Source organism: Protobothrops mucrosquamatus, unplaced genomic scaffold (assembly GCF_001527695.2).
Source record: "Protobothrops mucrosquamatus isolate PMUCROS unplaced genomic scaffold, P.Mucros_1.0 scaffold1529, whole genome shotgun sequence".
Lineage (NCBI taxonomy): Eukaryota > Metazoa > Chordata > Lepidosauria > Squamata > Viperidae > Protobothrops > Protobothrops mucrosquamatus.
The window spans coordinates 187,663-212,912 of record NW_015387701.1 but is presented as its reverse complement, the minus strand read 5'-3'; the positions used below and the strand labels follow the sequence as shown (position 1 = coordinate 212,912).

Below are 25,250 nucleotides of genomic sequence, written 5' to 3'. Positions count from 1 at the left end.
CTGGAAGGGACCTTGGAGATCTTCTAGTCCAGCCCCCTGATTGAGCAGGAGAACCTATACCATTTCAGACAAGTAACTGTCTAGTCTCTTAAAAACCTCCAGTGATGGAGCGCCCTCGATTTCTGAAGGGAAGGTGTTCCACTAGTTAATTGTCCTCACTGTTAAGAACTTTCTCCTTAATTCCAGGTTCCTTCTCTCTTTGATCAGTTTCCAACCATTGTTTCTTGTCTTCTCTGGTGCTTTGGAGAATAATTTGACCCCCTCTTCTCTGTTATAGCCTCTCAAATACTGGAATACTGCTATCATGTCAGCCATATTTCTTTTTTTTAGACTAGCCAAACCCACGTCCTGCAGCCATTCTTCATATGTTTTAGTCTCCAGGCCTTTGGTCATTTTAGTTGCTCTTCTCTGAAGAACTTTTTCCAAGGTCTCAACATCTTTTTTGTAGTATGGTGACCAAAATTGGTTGCAGTATTCCAGGTGTGGTCTAAAGCGGCACTAATACTTCGCGTTATCTTGATTCTGTGCCTCTGTTTATATAACCCAGGAGTGTATTAACTTTTTTGGCTGCTGCTGCACACTGCTGGTGATCGTTCACTAGGACTCCAAGATCCCTCTTTCAGTTGCTGTTTTTGAGCGAGGTCTCGCCTAATGTGTACTTAAACCTTTGATTTTTTTCTGCCTAAATGTAAAACTGCTTTTCTCCACATTGAAACTCATTTTGTTGGAAAGGGCCCGTTGTTCGAGTTTGTCAAGATCTTTTTGGATCCTGAGCTTGTCTTCTGGGGTGTTGACTATTCCTGCCAGTTTAGTGTCATCTGCAAATTTGATGAGTTCCCCTTCAATTCCCTCATCTAAGTCATTGATGAAGATATTGAAGAGTACTGGTCTAAGATGGAGCCTTGTGGTACCCCACTGCTTACTTCTCTCCATGTGGATGTAATACCATTGAGGACTACTCGCTGAGTACGGTTTGTCAGCCAGCTACAGATCCATCTGATGGTGTTGTTGTCTATCCCACCTTTTTCTAGCTTGTTAAGCAGCAGGTTGTGGTCTACTTTGTCAAATGCCTTACTGAAGTCAAAGTATACTATGTCCACAGCGTTTTGCTGGTCTACTAGTTTAGTCACTTTATCGAAGAATGAAATAAGATTGGTTTGGCATGATCTGTTTTTGACAAACTCCTGCTGGCTACTGGTTATAACTTTGTTAGCTTCTAGTTCAGTGATGGCGAACCTTTTAGAGACCGAGTGCCCAAACTGCAACCCAAAACCCACTTATGCATTGTCGGGTGCCGGGTGGGTGTGGCCCATTGGGTGGGTGTGGCCCATTGGGTGGGCGTGGCTGCGGTGGTAACAGCAGACTGGGTGGGACTAAAAAGTTCAATCAATCCCAACTTTGCAAGATCTTTTTTTTTCCCCGCGAGAAGTTGAAATTGACTGATTGATTGAACCTTTTTTTTTTTGTACACGGCAGCAGAGGCCTAAAGAGAAAAGGTTTTTATAAAACCCAGCTGAAGGCCTAGGACTGGGGCGACGGCACGCGTGCCCACAGAGAGGGCTCTGAGTGCCGCCTCTGGCACCCGTGCCATAGGTTCGCCACCACTGTTCTAGTTGTTCGCAGATCTGTTTTTCGATTATCTTTTCCAGGATTTTCCCAGGTATTGATGTTAAACTGATTGGTCTGTAGTTTCCTGGGTCCGTTTCCCCCCCCCTTTCTTGAAGATGGGAACAACATCCGGCCCTTTTCCAATCCTCAGGTACTTCTCCCATGCTCCAGGATTTTTTAAAGATGTGGTGCAATGGTTCTGAGATAACATCTGCTAGCTCCTTCAGAACTCTGGGATGTAATCTGTCGGGTCCCGATGATTTATATTCATCAAGGTTGGATAGGTGATCTCTTGCCATTTTCTTGCTTATTTTAATTTTTGTTTCTAGTTTGTCTTCTTCATAGTAGTAGTAGTAGTAGTAGTAGTAGTAGTAGTAGTAGTAGTTATTCACCCAATTGATCAATCCAGCCCTCTCTTTCCCAGTGAATTGTTTAGGGACCTGCCAAGAAAGGCTCAGAAACGACAGAGTTAAACAGAGAAGTCAAGAAGGACCTTGGACACCAACCCCTCCCCACCCCAGTGCGGGAGAATTTCTGCAAAACAAATTACAGTGTGGAGATACTGTGTCACTTCTGATAAGCCGCAAGGCGAAATTCTAGAATTGCATCCATCAGCATCAAAAACCGCAAAGAAATAAAATAGTAAACCCAGCGGAATGAAGGGCAAAAATCAACAATGCAGCTAAGCCTTAGCTGCTAAGGATTCCCATTGCTCTCCTGATGTGTCTTAGCTCTTCTACAGGTAGCCCTTGATTTGCAGTAGTTCGTCCGTTCGAAGTTACAACAGCACTGAAAAAAGTGACTTACAACCGTTTTTCACACTTACGGCTGTTGCAGCCTCCCAGGGGTCATGTGATCAAAGTTGAGAGACTTGGCCACTGGCTCATATTTATGACAGTTGCAGTTTCTGGGATCACGTGATCTCCTTTTGTGGCCTTCTGACGAGGAAAGTCAATGGGAACGTCAAATTCACTTTACGGCTGTGTTATTAACTAAACAATTGCAGTGATTCGCTTAACAACTCTGCCAAGAAAGGTAAAACGGGGCAAAACAACAAGTGTCTTGCTTAGCAACAACTCCATTGTGGTTATAAATTGAGGACTACCTATACCAGGGGTAAGCAACCTTGGCTCTTTTATGACACATGGACTTCAACTCCCAGAATCCCTGAGCCAGCATGGCTCAGCTTGGAAACCTCTCCCTGTCCTCTCAGTATGGCTGGCTCAGGAATTCTGGGAGTTGAAGTCCATGAGTCATAAAAGAGCCAAGGTTGCCTACCCCTGACATATACTGTAAGTATAATGGGTGCAAACACCTCTTTCTTTTCCAGATGGTTATGGAGATTCTCAGTCATTCAGGCCGTGGTTGTCCCAAAGGTACTTTTTCCCCCCCAAAAGACAACTGGGCTTTGTTTTTCCTTGAAGACATTTCTTGGATGAGAAGCTAAATGTCTTTAAAAAAAAAACCAAAGTCCAGTTGCCTTTTGGGGAAAAAAAGCATCTTTGGGGACTTTTCGAGATGGGCAACATTACCATCTGCCACTGCCCGGCCAGTATGCCCAATGGCGAGGGATGTGTTAGTGCAGGGATAGGCAACCTCAGCTCTTTTATGACTCGTGGACTTCAACTCCCAGCATTCCTGAGCCAGCCATGCTGAGGGGAAAGGGAGAGGTTTCCAAGCTGAGCCATGCTGGCTCAGGAATTCTGGGAGTTGAAGTCCACGAGTCATAAAAGAGCCAAGGTTGCCTACCCCTGTGTTAGTTGAATCTCAGTGATCCCTGACTTGCAACAGGAAGGCCCATTCGTTGCACAGCGTCCATGTTTATTTGGGGGGGGGAGAAGAGGGCCTGAAAAAGAAGAAAAACAAAAAAGAACACCCAATCTTCCTTTAGGACGTAGATTTCGTCCTTCGGCGGCTACGCAAAACATGTTCCCTTCCTTAGATTAGAAGACCACCAAGGTCCCTTCCAGCTCTTGTTATTCTTTCTTGCGGGCCAAGTCAAGGAGAAAAGGGACATTCTCAAACCATCAATCTGTCCCCGTTTCAAGGATGGGGGCCTGAGCTGGCCTTCATGTTGACAGTTGCACGTGGTCAGTGGGAGGGAAGCATTTTTTTCTTAGATAGATCTGGGTGGCGCCCTGCCCTGCAGCTCTGGAGAAGTGGAATAAGGGAGGCTGGTGAGTGGTTTTGATGTGGGGCAGAGTCTCATCTCCTCCTCCCTACCCCACAATTGAATAGACTTGCCCTCCAATGCAAGGAGCCTCACCTGGCTGATTTAACAATGCTCTGGGCTGGATTCTTGGTCTTGGTCTTCCTGGTTGTGGCCCTCCTGAGGTGGCTTCAGGGAGGGCTGAGCTGGAGGAAGCAACCGTGGGAGCTTCCAGGCCCCCCATCTTGGCCCTTAGTGGGCAATCTCCACCACCTGTTGCATGCCGACCTGCCAGTCCACTTCCTCCAGTTAGCCCAGCATTATGGACCCATCTACCGCCTCCAATGTGGGAAGAAAGGTACTTCTTGAATGTTTTTTGGGGGGCAGAGCTGTGTTTGGGGGTGTTGGGGGTAAACAGGGAGCCATTGGGGGGAAATTCAGCTAAAGCCTACCTATTTGTGGAATTTTTAGTCTTCCAAAAAATAGTGGCATCGCGTTCCCGAGGCTGTTTTTTTTTTTTTTTTGCTGCTGCTTGGGCTTCCGTGCTTGTTTCCCAAACTTTCTTGCTTCTTTTCCCAAGTTGGATTTTTAAAAATCTTTGCAGCATGTTATTTTAGAACGGGGCTTTAAACTGGAAAGCAAGACGATTTCCAGATTATTTTCCCTTGTTGATGGCTTATAGGCGTTTTATAAAAAAGAATTTTCCAGATGGGTGGAACTTTTTTTATTTATGTTTATGTATTAAATTTGTCTCACTATCCAAAGTGACTCTGGATGGCTTACAGATGATAATAATAAAGTTGGAAGGGACCTTGGAGGTCATCTAGTCCAACCCCCTGCTCAGGCAGGAAACCCTATACCATTTCAGACAAATGGCTGTCCAGTCTCTTCTTAAAAACTTCCAGTGTTGGCAGGTTGTTCCTCAGCTTTAGAAGCTATCGTTAGAGCTTAGAAGATAGAAGTTAAAGATAAAAGTTATCTTTAGAAGATAAGATAGGGAAAACACGCTGACAAAATTTAGGGTGTATGAAAGCATGCTAGGGGGTGTAAGAAAGAAATATGTATTAGACATTGCTTAATGAAATATAATCTTAATAATCCTAGCTAAGATTTAAGGAGTGAGTTTAACAATGATAAAATGGAGTAACTTAAGCTTTTAAAAATAGGAGTTTTGACACACGCAAAATAGTTGCTGTGATATTAGACAGAAAAATAGGTCATCGGAAACCAGACATAACTGCAAGCAGAGGAAACACAAAAACAAAGATAGAGCTTATGCCAGCTACAGGTCATGGTTAACAGATACAGCAAATGCAAGAGGCTTTTTCCTGGGGGGGGGGGGAAATGAACAAAAATTTATTCTGTTTAGGCACCTCAGATTAGCTGATCGGGATTAGCAGGTGGGCTTGAGTGCGATAGTGGGGGGAGAAACTAGCATCATGAAAAAATATAAATACGTGCTTTTAAAAATTATAGAAGTGGCTTGGTCTCCTGCGAGAGTTTAAGACCACCAACTTTTGCAAAAGTTATAATCTCACTAAAACTCTACTCCTGGAATCCCAAGTGAGTTTGTTTGTCTTTGGAAACCTGAGCCACGTTCCAAACAGGGGGAAATTGTGGGGAAGCAGATTTCACCTAAACATGGAGAAGACACTTCCTAAAAATGTAAGAATGACTAACTAGTTCCTTTACTGGAGCTATTTAGAGCAGGGGTCCCCAACTCTCCGTCCGTGGCATGCCAGAAACCGGACTGCATAAAACCACCGAAGCCCCATCTGTGCGATGCAGGCAGCATGCGAAATTATGCACTCTCTGGTCAGCAGAAAAACCTCTGTCCACGGAACTGGACCCTGGTGCCCAAAAGATTGGGGGGCCGCTGGTTTAGAAAATGCAGAATCCATGTCCTGAGCTGGCTTGTTTTATAGTGCAATAGCTCTTAACTCGATGGGAGCAGGAAGGCCTCTTTGATGCTGTGTTTTCAGCCAAAAGCAGTACTTTTGATTAAAGTTACTAATTCTTTAAAGTAATGAAGCAAATTCTCCATGAGCAATGTGGATTCTGTTAAGAACCAGTTCTGTACATAGATTTGAATTTTAATAACTTGCAAATTCACTGTCCTTCCTTCCTTCCTTCCTTCCTTCCTCCCTCCCTCCCTCCCTCTTTCTTTCTTTCTTTCTTTCTTTCTTTCTTTCTTTCTTTCTTTCTTTCTTTCTTTCTTTCTTTCTTTCTTTCTTTCTTTCTTTCTTTCTTTCTTTCTTTCTTTCCTAATTAATGTTTGGGGTTTTTGAGGACTAGCTTTGAAAAGATACTGTTTTTTTAAACTGCTTTTTCTTCTTTTTCTGTCTTTCCCTTGCTGAGTTGTGGTTGTGCTGAACAGCTCCGAATTAATTCGGGAGGCTTTGATGCGAAAATGGTCTGACTTCGCTGGACGGCCTGAAAGCTTTCTGGGTAATGATTCCCCGGATTGTTTGTAATTCTGGTAATGAACTTAGATCAAATCGTGGCTTGAGAGCCATTTTGTTAGCCAGCTCCAGCGAGAGAGAGGACCGCGCATTGCAGAGAAATAGGATTTGTTTGACTGTGAAAAAAACTTGCACTTTGCTGGGTTCATCTAAGCCAGGGGTAGGCAACCTTGGCTCTTTTATGACTCGTGGACTTCAACTCCCAGAATTCCTGAGCCAGCCATGCTGAGGGGAAAGGGAGAGGTTTCCAAGCTGAGCCATGCTGGCTTAGGAATTCTGGGAGTTGAAGTCCACGAGTCATAAAAGAGCCAAGGTTGCCTACCCCTGATCTAAGCCATAAACTATGCTTACAAGCCACCATGGATGGATTCCCACCACATAGGTTGTCCTCCACTTACAGCAGTAATTGAAGCCCGAATTATGGTCGCATGTCACGGCAGTCATTAAATGGCTCATCATGTGACCCTGCCCAATTTTACCACTTTGTTTTCAACGGTTGTTAAGTCAACCCTTTTTCTTCAATAGGTGTTTTTTTTTGCTGGAAACTGGAAGTAAACACCAGAAGCTGGCAAAAAATATAAATAAATCGTAGTCTCGTAACTGTGGGATGCCATAAATAGCCATAAATGCCAGTTTGGTTTAGTGGTTAAGGTACCAAGCTAGAAAGCAGGGGATGGTGAGTTCGAGTCCTGCCTCAGCCATGAAAGCCAGCTGGGCAACTTGGGCCAGGCATGCTATCTCAATGCAGCCCACCCCACAGGGTCGTTGTTGCAGAGAAAAAGGAGGAGGAAGGTGTATTGGATATGTTCGCTGCCTGAGTTATTTATAAAATAAATAAAAAAATAAAAGTGAGATACAAATAAATAATAAATAAATGTGAGCCGGTTGCCAAGTGCCCAAAATATGATCACATGACTGTGGGCTGTATATAGGTGTGGCTGTCGGAACTCCAGACCAAGGTTATAAATAGCTTTGGGGAGGTCTGTTGTAACTGAACAGCCACTAAGCGATCGGTTGTTAAGTGAGGACTACCTGTACAGGTCAGGATCACCCAACTTCCCAGCCCCAACCGTGGGGGAAGCTTGAAAGTTTTCTAAAAGGCTGACAAAGGTTAACAAGATTGGAACATCCAATCTTGTAAGACTGAAACATCCAATCTGGTAGAAAGGAAAAGGTAAAGATTTCCCCTGTCCAGTCATGTCCAACTTTACAGGGCACTGCTCTTCTCCGTTTCTTAGCTGAGGGAGTGAGCAGCGTCCAAAGACACTTTGGTGCTCATGTGACCAGCATGACTATATGCCAAGGCACACAGAATGCTGTTATCTTCCCACTAAAGTGGTATCTATTTATGTACTCACATCTGCATGCTTTTGAACTGTTCACTTGGTAGGAGCTGGAGCAAGTAACAGGAACTCAAGCAGTCATATAATACTTGGTCTCGAACTGCCCACGGTCATGGTTCCGATAGATGAGACCAGTAGAAATAAGAACTCTGAGGCAATTGCTTTCCTCAAAGAATACTTTTAATGGCTACATAATATCAGCACAAACATAGGTGAAACCAAGACTGGAAGTCCCCTCCCTCAAAAGATTACAAAGTAAAAGTTAAACTTCCCACCCACTATATGTGTCATAAATCACAATCTCCAATTAACACCTTTGGTGGGCTCTCTAACGGTAGTTCTAGCCCACCAAATTATCAAGCAATTTGACCTTGGTTCCCACAAGAAAGTTATTGTTATGACTGAACTAGAAGAATGCCCCTTCCCTCCCCCCGTGGAAAGGCTGTGGAAAGCCAAAAAATGAAGAAAAATGGCTGTAGCCAGAGTAGTTTTGTAGATTTGACACCAACCTTCCAGTCGACAAGCCCAGTGTCTTAACTACTAGGCCACCACACCTCCACTCCATCCAGTCTTGGGAAGAACATGCTATTCTTACCCCTGTCGCTTGAGGGTACCCAATCAATATCAGCAGAACAGGATTTTTCCAAGCTTTGGGCATCTGTTTCCTTCTGTAGGCAGAGGGTAGATTTTTGCCATTTCTCTACATCCTTTTCCTTGAGGGCTAGTTCTAACCTCTTCTTCCTACCTCTCTTCTCCAGCCCACTTGATTTCCAAGGGAGGCAAAGACCTCTCGCTGGGGAACTACACACCAACGTGGCGCTTGCAACGCAAACTCGCCCACATGGCCTTCCAGCGCAGCCTGCGAGGAGACATGGAGAAGATTGTGCAGGACCAGGCTCAACACCTCTCCAAGGTGACCTTGAAAAGGAGGGGAAGTCCAGGCATCTGGACTGAAAGTTGCTGAAGCTGAAGATGCTGATGTAGAATCTACTTTTTAATGTTTTAAAAAATGGGGAAAGGGGGTAAAAAACTCCCCATTCATTCTCATTTTTTGCATGTAATGTACGTGTAGTGGCCATACATCCTTTATTATGCAGGCAGTCCTAGCTTAACTACCAATTGTATTACAACATTTAAATTATGATGACCACAGAATGGGTGCTTTATGGCCTACAACCCCCCCCCCCCCGCTGCTGTAAATAATCTCATTGTCCCCTTCACTTATGTTACTCCACGTTAGCTGGATCAGCTTTATTATTTGTTGTGGCACTCTGTCATCTTAGATCTGCAACTCTGGGTGGCTCCCAAGAGTTATACAAAACAAAATCAAGGAGAGAAGCAACCTAGAACTAAGGAGAACAATTAACCAGTGGAACAACCTGCCTCCAGAAGTGGTGGATGCTCCAACATTGGGAGTTTTTAAGAAGAGACTGGACAGCCATTTGTCTAAAATGGTGTAGGGTTTTCCTGCCTGAGCAGAGGGTTGGACTAGAAGACCTCCAAGGTCCCTTACAACTCTGTTCTTCTATTCTACGTTTTATATTCCAAAAGGTCACATACAAAATAAAAATAACAAAGCAATAAAAACAGAAACAAAACAACCAATCTCCCTTGATGCAACCAGCAGCGTGACCTTCTGACTTTATCCTGTCCCACCCTTGAGGGAAGATGCAACGATTTATGCTTTTCTGAAAAGAGTGTCAGCCTACTGGATGACATTGACAGTGGTAGAAATAGGTGTGTTTGTGCATGTGTGTGATCTAAGGCAGAGTTCCTCAATGTTTCTGACTTTGCAGATTGTTGGGGGTGGGGAGAGGGGAGGCTTCCGTGCGAGCGGTTGCCAAGCCTGTGTGAGTGCAGCTCCATTTGCATGAGCAGCGTGCATGCGCGCCTCCTGCTCACTTAAATCGAGCGCATGCACACGTACTCACCCTCACAAGTGAGCCTGTGTATGTGTGTGTGTGTGTGTGTGTGTGTGTGTGTGTGTGTGCCGCTCGCCAGCCATCTCCACCGCCCGGTTGCAAACCCCTAATGGCCCTTTAGTGAACCATGGCCCACAGGTTGGGGACCCCTAATCTAAGGCATATGTCATTGTTCCGACAGATGAAACTCTTCAAAGAACTTCGAGGCATTGTTTACCTTAAAGAATCTTTATTCGAGTAGCAACACATTGGCATGTACATAGTCCAAGCCAAAATCTGACTTCCCCTCCCCTGAGCACATAGTATCAAAGCACAATTCCCTCTTCTAAATAACAGTCATAAATCACATTCTCCAATTAGTTTGAAATGCAGGCTTTCCCATCAGTTCTTCAACCCGCCATGTCTTATCATCTCTTATTACAAACAGCCTTGGTTCTCACCATTACACAGTATTGTTTTGTCTAACTAATCTCCCATGCACATTCTTCCTCCCCCCACCCAGTATCATCTAATTATAACTCTAAGAGTAAAACATAAAGTAAAGGAAAATGGCTGCATCTCCATATGTTGTCAAAGCAAGAACATCCGATGTTAGCAGCGTTGACAGCATATTTTTCTCTTGTGACTCAACAGGTTTTCCACAGTTACAGTGGACAACCTGTGGATGTGGCCCACGACTTTTCTCTGCATACTGCTGCGGTCATCTTTACCCTGATATTTGGGGCGGTGGTGAGTCTTCCGACCTGCTGTGTAATTGCTCTGCTTTCCAGTGGATTGTCTTCTCCAAGCTACCTCTGTCTTTTTGTCTATCATAGGACATTTCCACCATCAAAGGGATGCATAGCTGCATGATCGAACTGGTTGAAAATTGGAGCGCTGCTTCTGTCCAAATTCTTGATTTTCTTCCCATCTTCAGGGTGAGACCTGCTTAGAGGGCTTTTTTTTTGGGGGGGGGGGTGTGCCTTCAGGTCAGTCTTGACTCCTGGCAATTGCTCTGGACCAGCCCAAGTAGTTTTCTTGGCAAGATTTTTTGGAAGTGGCATGCCATTGCCTTCTTCCTAGGGCTGAGAGAAAGGGACTGGCCCAAGGTCACCCAACTGTGCCTAAGGCAGGACTAGAACACAGGGTCTGCTAGTTTCTAGCCTAATGCCTTAACCACTACACCTTACTGCTTCTTAGGCATTGCACTGTACACTACTTTGACCAGCTCTGCAAAACAGGTCCAGGTTCTCACGCTTTGGGATAATCCATTTTCATCTCAATGAAGGAGTCTGCCTTTTGAAAAAAAAGCAGATTACTTGGAAAAGGTGCTGCCAAACACCTACTGATTTTTTGCCTCCATAGGTGCTCTCCTTCTATAATGTAGTATATACAGATAGTCGTTGACTTACAACCATTCTGTCATGGTTCCGACAGATGAAATTCTTCAAAGAACTTTGAGGCATTGTTTACCTTAAAGCAGTGGTGGCAAACCTATGGCATGGGTGCCACAGGCGGCACTCAGAGCCCTCTCTGTTGGCACGCGTACTGCCACCCCTGCCAGCAGCAGGTCCATCAGGCCACCGCCGCCGCCCGGAGCAGGACCCGTGCCCAGCACAAAGGAGGCGAAGCGGCCGACTAGCAAGCTCGAATAGAGGTGGTAGAGCAGAGGTCACCGACCATTGTCAATTGGTGGACTGGAAGAAAAGGGAGGGGGAAACATTTTACACACGTGCATGCACGCACAGGGCCACGAGCACGCACATGTTGCAAATGGGCCAGGGTTAGTGCCTGCGTGATCCTCACTAGCCCTGCCCCGTTTTTGCATGGTGCAGCGCCTTGTACCTGCACACTGCGGTGCAGCAGCAGCTGTTTTTGCGCCTTGCAGCACGGTGGCCCATTTTTGCGCCCCTGGTTTTTGCGTGCCAGAGGCGGCACTCGGAGGCACCTCCCTGCCAGACAGATAGGAAGATCACAGTTTTTTTTTTCATATTTGCAAGTAATAATCTTGGTCTAATCCGCTCCCTCTCCCTCCCTTCCCCTCTCCCCTCTCCTCTTCTCCCCTCTCCCCTCTCCCCTCTCCTCTCCCCTCTCCTCTCTCCTCTCTCCTTTCCTCCTTTCCTCTCTCTGCCCTGCCCTCCCCTCTCCTCCCCTCTCTTCCTCTCCATCCCCTCTTCTCTCCTCTCTTCTCTTCTCCTCTCCTCTCCTTTCCTCCCTTCCCTTCCGTTCCCTTCCTCTCCCTCTCCCTCTCCTCTCCTCTCCTCCCTTCCTCTCCCTCCCCTTCCCTCTCCTCTCCTCTCCTCTCCCTCCCCTTCTGTCTCCTCTCTCCTCTCCTCTCTTCTCTTCCCTCTTTTACTACTTTTGAGTGTCGAGGGAGATATAACATTCCCAAAATGTGAAAGGGTAATAGTCAATTTATCCAACACATCCAAAGAAGAGAAGGCAGGAAGAGGTATGAGAGTCCTGGGTGTTTGTGCTGAAACCAACTTCATTCAGATCCTCTGCTGTGCCCTAGGTGTTTCCCAACCCTACTTTGCGGCATCTGCTTTCCTGTGTCAAAAACCGGGATGCCTTGATCCAGGGCCAGATGAATAAACACCAGGTGAGAATGTGGAGAATGGCTACGACATTTAGGCTATACAGGTAACCCTCGACTTACGACCATTCGTTTGGCAACTGTCCAAAGTAGCAATGGCATTTTAAAAAGTGACTTACAACCAGCCCTCATACTTACGACAGTTACAGGCTCCCCACAGTCACACAACCGTGATTCAGGTGCTGTTGGCAACAGTCACACATTTACGGTGCTTGCAGCATCCGGTAGTCACGGGATCCCCATTTGTGATCTTCCCAGATGGAAAGCAAAATCAATGGGGAAGCCAGCAGGAAGTCGCAAATTGCAGTCACGTAACGTCTCACTTAACAACAGTGCTGATTCGTTTAATGAACGTGGCAGGAAAGGCTGTAAAATTGTGTGCGGTCACTTAACGACCGCCCTGCGTCATGACAAATCTTCTGTTCCCTTGTGCGATTGTAAGTTGAGGACTACCTGTATAAGGTTACCGTTTTTTTTAATGGAGACTCACAGACAAGAGGACGATATGAGAAGAAGGATTGACTAATTTAGGAGCAGGAATGAGGAGAGGATCTTCCAGCTCTACCACCAGGCTAAAATGGGCCAGTGTTTATCACAGGGGTGGGGGAGCCATATCTCGTCAAAAGCTACGGGAGAGGAATTTCTATCAACGGGGCCAACGACAAGGAATTATTGGGACTGGGCCCTGAGCAGTTGATTGTTTACTGATGGGATGAATAGATGGATGAAATCAGCTTGTCTTGCTGCACGCCCTCCTCTCTTTCTTAGGAGTTGAGTAGCCCTTCAGAGGTCCAGGACATGTTGGATGACATGCTGCACTTTCTGCGTGACCACGGCCCTGAAAAATGGGGGGAGACCGGTCTCTTATTGGATCACGTCCACATGGCCATTGTTGACCTGCTTATTGGAGGCACGGAGACCACAGCAACCCTGCTCATCTGGGCTATTGCCTTCCTGGTACATCATCCTGAGGTAGGATGAACGGTTTGCTGGTGCGGAGAAGCCTGGTCCTCTAAATCAAAGCAGGTTCCCTCTTTTGGGGCTACATTTTTGCTTTCAGTTGAAGATCTAAGAGCGCAGTGGTGCAGCGATTAGAATGCAGTATTGCAGGCTGTCTCTGCTCACTGTCAGGAGTTCGATCCTGACCGGCTCAAGGCGATTCACCCTTCCATCCTTCCGAGGTCAGTAAAATGAGGACTTAGATTGCTGGGGGCAATAGGCTGACTCTGTAAGCTACTTAGAGAGGGCTGTTAACGTACCGTGAAGCAGTACATAAGTCTTATTGCTCTCTCCTCCTGCTTCTAATCTCTCTTTCTTTCTCCATGCAGAGGTCATGGAAGAAGGCCAAAGTCATGTGCCTTGACCGGGGAAGCTGTGGCCTTCCAGTTGTTCGGCTACATCTCTCATTATTCCTCATCACTTGCCCGATAGTGGGGTAATTGGAGTTGGAGTCCTAGAAAAACAAAAAAAGGGCCACAGCTTGCCTGTACCTGAAAGGCAAACTTTGTTGAAGGTACAGGTAGTCCTCACTTAAAGATCAAAATTGGGATCAGCAGATCTGTCACTAAGCAATGAAATCATTAAGCGAGACATCATGTGACTGTCTCATTTAGCAATGGCAGTTCTGAAAGCCTTGGTTGTGGTCATTAATCAAATCTCACTTGGTCATTAGGGGAGGACCCACCCAGATCTATGCCAGTCCTGGCTTGGTCCCTCCCAGCCCTGGCCTCACTTCCTCCAAGGCAAAGGACTGCCTTCCCTTCAACTTCCCCACCCACCTTTTCCCTCCCATCTCTGCTCTTTCGGCTGGCCTCCACAGTGACACTCCTCGGTGGTGGCAACACTGGGTGTCAAGTCTTCCCAGATAGACTAGAAAGGAAAAATGACCAGATGAGCTATTTCTACTTCATTGTAAGGCTTTACTTTATTGTAACAGAATCTCACAAGTCTGAAATACAAATCTCCCACTATTTCCTTTACACCCTGAGAAGTTAAGGATGAACCCTTCTGAGCCACTTTCGTACCCTTTATTGTGATGACCCAGGGCACAGCACAGAGGCAATGCAGTCAGTTGGCAATTCAAACCACCCTTTAATTACTCCAAATTTTCCTAAATGCGACCACGTTTCTGGCAAGCCTCCAAACAAGGGAAGACACACACACCTCTGGCTGCAAGTAGTTTCACACACAGTCTGATTAGGAGAGGAGTTTACTCAAGGCCACGGAGATAAGAAAGAATGACACATACATCACAAACCTAACGAGTCTGTGTCAATACACGCTTGCCTGAAAAGTTTCAAAAGGGAAGCCAAAATACAGTCCGAGATTTATAAACATCCAAGCAACGTTGTCAGCCAGTCCAAGGGTCAGAGTTTCCGGGTTTCCAAGCAGAAGTCACAGAACAAGAGATCAGCAACAACACACACAAAACTCCAAGGAATCAGCGTTTGTTCCCGACAAAAGCCTCTCCCCACAGCGTCCCCTTAAATTTCATTCTCCAGGTGTGCCTCGTGGAGAGGGGTAGGATGCTCTCCTCCCGGGTAGTTGAGCCTGCCTGCGTTGTTCCCTCCTTCTCTCCACTCTCCGTGCTCTAGGATCAAGTGGGGGTGGCCCTTGCTCATTGCCTGAACTCTGTCTCTCCCTTTCATCCTGTCCCATCCTAAAAGGCCCTGGCCTGCCTCTGCCTGCTCTTCCCCACATTCCTCTGAAGCCACAGACACCTCTCCCTCGATCTCCACAGGGTCCCATTCCAGCTCATTTTCCTCCGCAGATTCAGGCTCCGAAGGAGGCACGACACTTTATGCAGACTATGCCCTCTTTTATCTGACCATTCCCTAGGCAGTATTTCTTTGCCCTGGCTCTCAAGGTCTTCCTCAATTGTGGTCATAAGTCCAGGACTATCTGTCAGCAGCCCACTTCTATTTTGGCCTTGGTGCCACTTCCTGCTAGGAGGGGGACGCCATTCCAACTCCTGCTCCACAAAGCCCCATCTGCCCTCAGTGGGCCTTTTCTGTCTTCTTCCCACTGCTGATAAGAAGTACCCAGATTGGCCTTTTTTTGTGACAGTTGCTGTCTCGGGAAGGCCTTTGTGTGTGTGTGTGTGTGCATGACCAACAACTACCTTGAGAAAGATCAGGTCAGATGTGCCTTGTCAGCAGTGGGAGGGAGAAGATAGCCATAGCCAAATCACTTAGAGTCACATACAGCTCCATAGTGTTTTACATCACTCTCTAGGCCAGGGGTAGGCAACTTCAGCTCTTTTATAACTTGTGGACTTCAACTCCCAGAATTCCTGAGCCACCTATGCTGGGATTTGAAGTTTTGATTTGGAGTTGAAGTCCACGAGTCATACAAGAGCCAAGATTGCCTACCCCTGCTAGGCGGTTTACAATGTCAGCATATTTGCCCCCAAACAGTCTGGATCCTCATTTTTACCAACCTCGGAAGGATGGAAGGCCGAGTCAACCTTGAGCCCTGTCAAGATCGAACTCCAGGCTGAGGGCAGAGTTAGCCTGCAATGCTCAACGTTAACCACTCCACCACCAGATGGTGATGGTCTGATGGGGAGGCAGGGGTGGTGAGCACAGGGTGGCAAGGAGATGGGTGATGGAGGGCAGATGGCCAAAAGGGCAGAATTGGGTGATGAGGTGAGCCAGTTGGAGGGAGGGGAGAGCTGAAGCACCCACTGCTTTTGTAAACATGGATGAGCTGCCCAGGCCCTGAACTCTGATCCTGTGACCACGGGGGGGGGGGCGTTGCAAAGGTTGTAACTTCAGCACTGTCATCGCTCTTCTTTCTTCCTCTCCTGTTCCTTCTTTTTTCTCTGCCACTCCAGATTCAGGAGCAGATCCACCAAGAGCTAACCACTGTCATCGGATCCCACCGTGATCCGACCTATAGCGATCAGGAGCAGCTGCCTTACCTCCGAGCCACCATCTGGGAGACCATGCGCCTGCGCCCATCAGCACCCCTGGCTCTGCCCCACATGACCATCCGTAACACCAGGTAGCAGGGTTCAAGAAGCCCCACCCCCAAAATCTCTGCTTGAGAAAGGGGATTCCTGCTCCCCTCCCCCTGCCTTCTGGCCCCTCCATGACCCTGCTTGGCATCAAACAGTCAAAGGCAGGGGTAGGCAACCTTGGCTCTTTTATGACTCGTGGACTTCAACTCCCAGAATTCCTGAACCAGCCATGCTGAGGGGAAAGGCAGAGGTTTCCATACTGAGCCATGCTGGCTCAGGAATTCTGGGAATTGAAGTCCACGAGTCATAAAAGAGCCAAGGTTGTCTACCCCTGGTCAAAGGCATCAGACTTGTGGCATCAAGTTCTCGTTTGGCTTAAAAACCCTGAATGCCCTTAGCCAGAATGTGGGGAAAGACACAAAGTGTGGACGAAGCAGGTCTAAGCGCAGCTCAGAGACTTCCAAAAAACCATTGTTATTTAGTTACAGGTAGTTCTTGATTTACAACTATTCATTTAGTAACCATTTGAAATTACAACAGTACAGAAAAAAACAGTGCTGAAAAAATAGGACTTATGACTGGTACATACAACCGTTGCTAAGTACCTGAATTTGGATCCTGTGACCTGGTGTGTCATCATCATGACCTGTGTGAGTACTGGTCATGATGATGGTGATGGTGATGGTGGTGATGGTGATGGTGATGACGATAGTGGTGATGATGGTGGTGGCGATGATAATGATGGTGAGGGTGAGGATGATGATGGTGATGGTGATGATGGTGGGGGTGGTGATGGTGATGACGATAGTGGTGATGATGATGGTGGCGATGATAATGATGGTGAGGGTGAGGGTGATGATGGTGATGGCGGTGGTGGTGATGGTGAAGGTGGTGGCGATGGTGATGGTGATGGTGATGGTGATGACAATAGTGGTGATGATGGTGGCGATGATAATGGTGAGGGTGAGGATGATGATGGTGATGGTGGTGGTGGTGATGATGGTGATGGTGATGACAATAGTGATGACGGTGGGTGATGATGATAGTGAGGGTGAGGATGATGGTGATGGTGGTGGTGATGGTGATGGTGATGACAATAGTGGTGATGATGATGGTGGCGATGATAATGATGGTGAGGGTGAGGGTGATAATGGTGATGGTGATGGTGATGACAATAGTGGTGATGATGATGGTTGCAATGATAATGATGGTGGTGATGGTGATGGTGACGAGGGTGATGATGATATATATTCAGTCATGTCTGACTCTTGGCGATTTCTATGGGCCAGGTTTCTCCACATCTTCCAATCTTGCACTACTTCTCTGAGTTTTTCCATGCTCCGGCTGGTGTCAGCTTTGATGGTGTCCAGCCACTGTGTTCTTTGAGTCTATGACAATTCACCGCTGCCAACTCGCTGCAGCTAACTTCCTGCGGCCAACTCGCTGTGGGACAAGAGTTACACTAATACCAAAGAAATGTTGGAATAGAATCATTACAGAAGGGATGCAAAAGAGAATGAAATGTGAATGGCAAAAATTAAAGTAACTTTTTATTTATTTTAAATAAATAGAATTGTTAAATTGTCCCACAGCAAGTTGTCACGTGGCAAGTTGGCCATGGTGAATTGTCCTGCGATGACGGTTGTGGTGAGTTGGCCACAGCGAGTTATCCCATTCCCGTATTCCTTGGCGGCCTTGTTTCCTTTTACCGCTTCCCAACATAATTGCTTTTTCTAATGAATTCCCCCGCATGACATAAGACAAGATAATCTTTACTGTCATTTCTTACTGTGGGCACACTGGCATACATTAAAAATGAAATTCTGTTGCTTTCTCTCAAAGGCGTACACACACACAACACATATATAAACATGCTATATACAACATATGTATATACCTACACCCTTACATATAAATACCTATAAATATTAATCACTGTCCATCTTGAATACATAGCACAGTGGTTCTCAACCTGTGGGTCGGGACCCCATTTGGGGTCGATCGACCATTTCATGGGGGTCGCCAAGCAAGGCTGTGCGCCATTTTTTTTGTCCGCCATTTTTTTCCCCTTTTCTGGCGGGTGCCTTACCTCCCTTGAGCTGGGCCAGCTGGTGGTCGGCCTGCTCGGTCTCTGCTGCTTGCCAGCTACGCCTCGGCCGGCGCAGGGGGCGGAACCACGCATGCGCGGCACTCCCGGGCAGGGAAAGTCCTCGACTTACGACCGGTTGGGTAGTCCTCAACTTACGACCGGTTTAGTCCTCGACTTACGACCGGTTTAGTCCTTGACTTATGACTTACGACCGGTTTAGTCCTCGACGTACGACCGGTTGGGGTCGCGGCATTAAAAAGGTTGAGAACCACTGTAGCAGAAGGAGGAAAGTAAGTAAGTGAGGAAAGTAAGTGGGCAAAGTAACTTGAGACGCCGTTTCGTGATTTGGTCTTCTAATGAAAAGTCTGGTGTTATGTGCTCCGGGACATACTTGTTAGCCACCTTTGTTATCTTTCAGTGCTGTTGTAACTTCAAATGGTTGCCAAATGAATGATCCATTGTTTTTATTTTTTTTAGGGATTTTCCTCACCTGAGATCCTTTCACATGATGCGAGGAAAAGAGAGTCTTTAACAATAGATTAGATAGAAATGAAGAAGGGAGATGGGGCCACTTTCTTCTGATGTAGCTTGGGGAAGAAGCTGGCGTCGGGAGGCATCAGAAATTGAGAACCCCCCCTGATAGGCAGGTTAATAATTAGGTGACAAAATCGGCTAGGCCTCTCTGTGACACCCCGGAGCCTTTTTTGTTTCCCATGGTTTCTACTCAGGTGTGTGGTAGCATCCTCAGTGAATTCATCTGCATCATGACTCCATTTGTGAGGTGTTATGAAACTGATAATTTTATTTAAAAAAAAAAATAATGTAGATTTTTTTTTAAACCCACCTTTATTATTTTTAGAAATAACTCAAGGTGGTGAACGTATCTAATATTTCTTTCTCCTCCTACTTTCCCCACAGGGACAACCCTGTGGGCTGTGAGAGACTGATTGGCTCAAAATCACCCAGCCATCTTTCATGCCTCAGACGGGGACTAGAACTCACCATCTCCTGGTGATTGGCCCAAAGTCATCCAGTCAACTTTCATGCATCAGGGAGGACTAGAACTCATAATGTACTGGTAACCGAGCTAGTTTTGATACCTAAGGCGGGACTAGAACTCAACAGTCTCCGGGTTTCTAGTCTGGTGCCTTATCTGTCTAGACCAGGGGTAGGCAACCTTGGCTCTTTTATGACTCGTGGATTTCAACTCCCAGAATTCCTGAGCCAGCATGGCTCAGCTTGGAAACCTGTCCCTTTCCCCTCAGCGTGGCTGGCTCAGGAATTCTGGGAGTTGAAGTCCACGAGTCATAAAAGAGCCAAGGTTGCCTACCCCTGTGCTAGACCAAACAGGGTCTCTGATGATGTTCTTCTTGGATGCCCATAAGACCCAGTCTCAGGGTAAGCAAGGAGAGCAAACTACATTGTTGAAGCCTTGTTGATATAATGTCTCCTTTTTTTGTCTCCGTTTCCTGTCCTCTACCAAGTCTGTCTGGTTTCTGCATCCCGAAGGGCACAACGGTCATTCCCAACCTCTATGGGGCCCATCATGATGAGACCAAGTGGGACCATCCTCTGGAGTTTAGGCCAGGTACTCCTCTTTGCCATTGTTGAGAGAGAGAGAGAGAGCAACTGAGTTCCTGTCTCACACTAAGTCACGATAAGGTTTGCTTGGTTTGGGCTTAGTGCAGTATTTCTCAACCTTGGCAACTTTAAGACGGGTGGACTTCAACTCCCAGAAGTCCACAGCCAGTATTGTTGAAGACCACCTGTTTTAAAGTTGCCAAGGTTGAGAAACATTGGCTTAGATCAGACATGTCAAACACAAGGCCCGGGGGCCAGATGCGGCCCGCAATGTGGTTTCATGTGGCCCGCGAAGCCATCCTGGAAAAAGTGAGGGAATGGCCCCTGCTGCCTTGGCCCTAGCCCAGGCCGCCTGGGAGCCAATGTACAATTTTGTGGTGGCCATCTATACTGAAATGCATTCAATCTTAGCTCCACAAGGCCGTCTGGAAATAGCAAGGGACCGGCCCCTGCCGCGTTGGCCCCGGGCACGCACTGGGGAGGTATCATCCTTTGTGAGGAATGCCTTGGCGCTTGCCCTGGTCCCCTTTCTGCCAGAGACCCTCAGATCTGTCCCACTCCTGCTCAGGCCCCCACAGACAACCTTGATGCAAACGATGTAGAGCTGGCCACGCCCACCCAATAGGCCACACCCACCCTGGCCACACCTACCCGGTGAGGAATTCTGGGAGCTGAAGTCCACAAGTCTTAAAGTTAATCTATATAAATAAAAATGTAAATGTTCGTTTGTTCAAAATCTTAAATCTCTGAAAGTTCTTCACCGATTGAAATTTTGACACAATGTTGCATTCGAATACGCGCGTGTTTTTATATACCTATATTATATAGATGTCACACCTGTGACAGGTAAAACATGCTTTTTTTGAAAAACAGCGCCATCTGTTGGACGTAAAAGCAACACAAATGTGCGCTTTCTCTTTTCTTTCTTTTCCATTTAACCACACTGAGCCACAGCAACGCGTGGCCGGGTACAGCTAGTAATAATAATAATAATGTTGGAAGGTACCTTGGAGGTCATCTAGTCCAACCCCCTGCTCAGGCAGGAAACCCTATACCATTTCAGACAAATGGCTGTCCAGTCCCTTCTTAAAAACTTACAGGGTTGGAGCATTTACCGCTTCTGCAGGCAGGTTGTTCCACTGGTTAATTGTTCTAACTGTCAGGAAGTTTCTCCTTAGTTCTAGGTTGCTTTTCTCCTTGCTTAGTTTCCATCCGTTGCTTCTTGTCCTGCCTTCAGGCGCTTTGGAAAATAGCTTGACTCCCTCTTCTTTGTGGCAGCCCCTGAGATATTGGAACACTGCTATCATGTCCCCCCTCGTCCTTCTCTTCATTAGACTAGACATACCCAATTCCAGCAACCGTTCCCTATATGTTTTACCCTCCACTCCTCTAATCCTCTTTGTTGCTCTTCTCTGTACTCTTTCTAGACTCTCAACGTCTTTTTTATATCGTGTGACCAAAACTGGATGCAGTATTCCAAGTGTGGCCTTACCAAGGCATTGTAAAGTGGTATTAACACTTCACATGATCTTGATTCTATCCCTCTGTTAATACAGCCTAGCACTGTGTTGGCTTTTTTGGCAGCTGCAGCACACTGCTGGCTCATATTTAAGCGATTGTCCCCAAGGACTCCAAGATCCCTCTGACAGTTACTACTGTTGTCAAGGTTGAAGACCCCTGACCTAGTGAGATAAAAAAATGGGGCGGTACTGTGGCTCAGTGGTTAAGACAATGGGCTTGTTGTCTGGAAAGCTGGCAGCCCAGGTTCGAGACCCAAGCGCCACATGACAGGTTGAGCTCCCGTCCTCACCTCAGCTCCTGCCAATCTAGCAATTTGGAAGCATGCAAGTGCAAGTAGACAAACAGGTACCACTTCAGTAAGAAGGTAACAGTACTCTATGACATCCTGACCTCATGCTGGCCATATGAACATGGAAACGTCTGTGGACAGCCCTGGCTGAATGGCCTTGAAACAGACCCCTCCCTATAGACAGCAACAGCTAACAGAGTAAAATCCACAGGGACTCCTTGACCCAGCGAAGCTACGGGAATGAAGTCCCAAGTGGCACGAAGCTAGGATTTTATATTAATCTGTTGATTTCAGCTAAGCATTTCTGAATGGAAAGTGTGGCTTATTTGTGGCGTATTTATTTATTTATTTATTTATTTTGCCCCATCCAAGCCTCTAACCCAGTGTTTTCCAATTATAAAAACTTTGAAGATATGGGGTTTCTTTCCTCCCTAGTTTTATTTAATTTTATATTATTTATTTGTTCATTCGTTCATTCGTTCGTTCGTTCATTCGTTCGTTCATTCATTCATTTATTCTAGTTTAATGAAGAGAAGGATGAGGGGGGACATGATAGCAGTGTTCCAATATCTCAGGGGCTGCCACAAAGAAGAGGGAGTCAAGCTATTCTCCAAGGCGCCTGAAGGCAGGACGAGAAGCAACAGATGGAAACTGATCAAGGAGAGAAGCAACCTAGAACTAAGGAGAAACTTCCTGACAGTTAGAACAATTAACCAGTGGAACAACCTGCCTCCAGAAGTGGTGAATGCTCCAACACTGGGAGTTTTCAAGAAGAGACTGGACAGCCATTTGTCTGAAATGGTATAGGGTTTCCTGCATAAGCAGGGGGTTGGACTAGATGACCTCCAAGGTCCCTTCCAACTTTACTATTAATTATTTATTTATTTATTTATTTATTTATTTATTTATTTATTTATTTATCTATCCCTGCCTTATTATTTTTATACATAACTAAAGGTAGCAAACACATTCACCATTCCTTCCTTCCTCCTCTTATTTTCCCCACAACAAGGACCCTGTAAAGTGGGGTTGGCCTTAGAGAGAAGGATGAGCTTAAAGTTGGTTTTCATACCTAAAAGCTGGATTAGAACTTCCAATCTCCTGCTTTCCAGTCTGGTGCCCTCACAACGAGACTAAACTGGCTATCCTTGTTAATCTGACTGGTCTCTTTTCTTCTACCCAGAGAGGTTCCTGGAGGGCGAAGCCTCTGCTGAGGCCCGACGGAATCTGGTGCCATTCAGCTGTGGGGCACGGGTATGCCTGGGGGAAGGCTTAGCCCGCATGGAGTCGTTCCTCTTCCTTGCTTACCTCCTGCGAGATTTCCAACTCTCGCCCGTGTCAGCCGGATGCCTTCCTGACCTCAAGGGATCTTTCCGATTTCTTATTCATTGCAAGCCCTTCCTGGTGCGGCTGGTGCCCCGGGTGAGGACCCCGAAGCCCGAAAAATGAGGCCTTTGCTGGGCAGGAAACAAAAACCATTCGCCTGCTTTTCTTAGTATGATCTTGCTAACGCTCCCTGTCATGTTATGGAGCTCTGTTTCCTCCCCCCCCCTTGTGATGAGTTTGCGAGTAACTAAAGTTCAAAAATCTGTGGGCAATCCTTTTTCCTTGGCAGGTTTGAACCAGTTCTTATCAGACTCTACACCAGCGGTTCTCAACCTATGGGTCACGACCCCATTTGGGGTCGATCGACCATTTCACGGGGGTTGCCAAGCAAGGCTGTCCGCCATTTTTTCCCCCTTTTCCGGCGGGTGCCTTACCTCCCTTGGACTAGGCCAGCTGGTGGTCGGCCTGCTCTGTCTCTGCCGCTTGCCAGCTACGTCTCGGCCGGCGCAGGGGGCAGAACCACGGATGCGCGGCGCTCCCGGGCAGGGAAAGTCCTCGACTTACGACCGGTTGGGTAGTCCTCGACTTACGCCTGGTTTAGTCCTCGACTTACGACCGGTTTAGTCCTCGACTTACGACCAGTTTAGTCCTCGACTTACGACCGGTTTAGTCCTCGACTTACAACCGGTTGGGGGTCGCGGCATTAAAAAGGTTGAGAACCACTGCTCTACACAGTCCTCCTGGAGAACTCGCTTTGTTACTTCGAAGAACTAGAAAGATTGATCAAAGAAACTCCTGGCTGCTGAAAACATTACTCAAAGAGCAGTGGTGGGATTCAAATATGTGAACAACCGGTTCTCTGTGTGGATGCCGCTTCCGGAAGTCCATTTTGGGCCTGGGCAACAAAAAATTAGTTACCGGTTCTGCCGAAGTGGTACGAACTGGCTGAATCCCACCACTGCCAAAGAGTTACCCCTCGGCTACTGCCATCAAGATCCTTACTCCCATTTCCCTTGGCAGCCCTCGACTTTCGCCGATGTAACCAAGTTGTCAACGCTGTTAACATCGGATGTTTTTGCTTTGGCAACAGTTGGAGATGCAACCATTTTCTTCTTATGTTTTACTTTTAGAGTTAGAGTTAGATGATGCTGGGGGGAGGAATGTGCATGAGAGTTTAGCTAGACATAAGGATACTGGATCTAGTGTGTGGATCAAGGTTATTGAAATAAGAGATGATAAGAATTGGCGGGCTGGAGAACTGGAGGGAAAGCCTGCATTTCAAACTAATTGGAGAATGTGATTTATGACTGTTAATTGGAGGAGGGAATTGTGCTTTGATACTATGTGTCCAGGGGAGGGGAATCTAGGTTCTGGCTCTGATTATGTTAGTGCCGATGCTATGCTTCTCAAATAAAGATTCTTTAAGGTAAACAATGCCTCAAAGTTATTGTTACTATTGCTTGATATGTTTGATTTTAGACTGCTCATACTTTTTAGGTCATCCAGAGTTGATTGAAAATTAAGATGGTAAGTAAATAAAATAAATTGAAAACAATCCCAAGAGGAGCAAGAGATGCTTCTGAACGCCCACTTGATACCCACTTGATTTTTTTTAATGCTCACTGCTCAGTCTGGTACAAAGTCCTTGTGAAGGACCACAGAGTTGGAAGCACATTGGAGGTCTTCTACTACTCTTCTACTACTCTTCTACTACTCTTCTACATTTAGGAAAGAAAAACCAAATGTACAGGTATAGTATAGGGGGTACCTTGCTCAATAGTAGTAACTGTGAGAGGGATCTCGGAGTCTAGTGGACAATCACTTAAATATGAGCCAGCAGTGTGCTGCAGCTGCCAAAAAAGCCAACACAGTGCTAGGCTGCATTAACAGAGGGATAGAATCAAGATCACATGAACTATTAATACCACTCTACAATGCCTTGGTAAGGCCACACTTGGAATACTGCATCCAGTTTTGGTCACCACGATGTAAAAAAGATGTTGAGACTCTAGAAAGAGTACAGAGAAGAGCAACAAAGATGATTAGGGGACTGGAGGCTAAAATATATGAGGAACGGTTGCTGGAATTGGTATGTCTAGTTTAATGAAGAGAAGGATGATGGGGGACATGATAGCAGTGTTCCAGTATCTCAGGGGCTGCCACAGAGAAGAGGGAGTCAAGCTATTCTCCAAAGTGCCTGAAGGCAGGACAAGAAGCAATGGATGGTGTTAGATCGCGCAGGCAGTAAGACACGAGTCGAGTGACCGTCAGCTCTTGGTTTATTGGCAAGGCATAAAGTAAATCCGGACTGGCTCTCTGGGCCAGGGGAGCCCTCTTTTATGGGATTCCCCTGGCTTGTAATCACACAATTCCATTGGCTGGCAAGACCCTGTTGCTAGTTAGCCAACCAGCAACGGGCATGAA

At 46.5% G+C, this 25,250-nt stretch overlaps 1 protein-coding gene across 1 annotated transcript; it reads left to right on the top strand.

Moving 5' to 3' along the window:
* The first annotated feature begins 3,889 nt into the window (after window positions 1-3,889).
* On the top strand, window positions 3,890-22,949 carry LOC107293207 (steroid 21-hydroxylase). The gene is made up of 10 exons (XM_029285338.1): window positions 3,890-4,115; window positions 6,116-6,205; window positions 8,321-8,475; window positions 10,118-10,213; window positions 10,300-10,401; window positions 11,979-12,065; window positions 12,828-13,031; window positions 15,895-16,064; window positions 19,594-19,697; window positions 22,684-22,949. Exons 1-10 carry the CDS (start codon window positions 3,890-3,892, stop codon window positions 22,947-22,949), a joined length of 1,500 nt encoding a protein of 499 aa, XP_029141171.1.
* The last annotated feature ends 2,301 nt before the right edge of the window (window positions 22,950-25,250 follow it).

Excerpts from the sequence above, each read along its gene's own strand:
- LOC107293207 (XM_029285338.1), top strand. The coding sequence starts at position 3,890 with ATGCTCTGGGCTGGATTCTTGGTCTTGGTCTTCCTGGTTGTGGCCCTC. Across the intron at positions 8,476-10,117 it reads AGGCTCAACACCTCTCCAAG|GTTTTCCACAGTTACAGTGG; the intron begins GTGACCTTGAAA and ends GTGACTCAACAG. Across the intron at positions 10,214-10,299 it reads CCCTGATATTTGGGGCGGTG|GACATTTCCACCATCAAAGG; the intron begins GTGAGTCTTCCG and ends TGTCTATCATAG.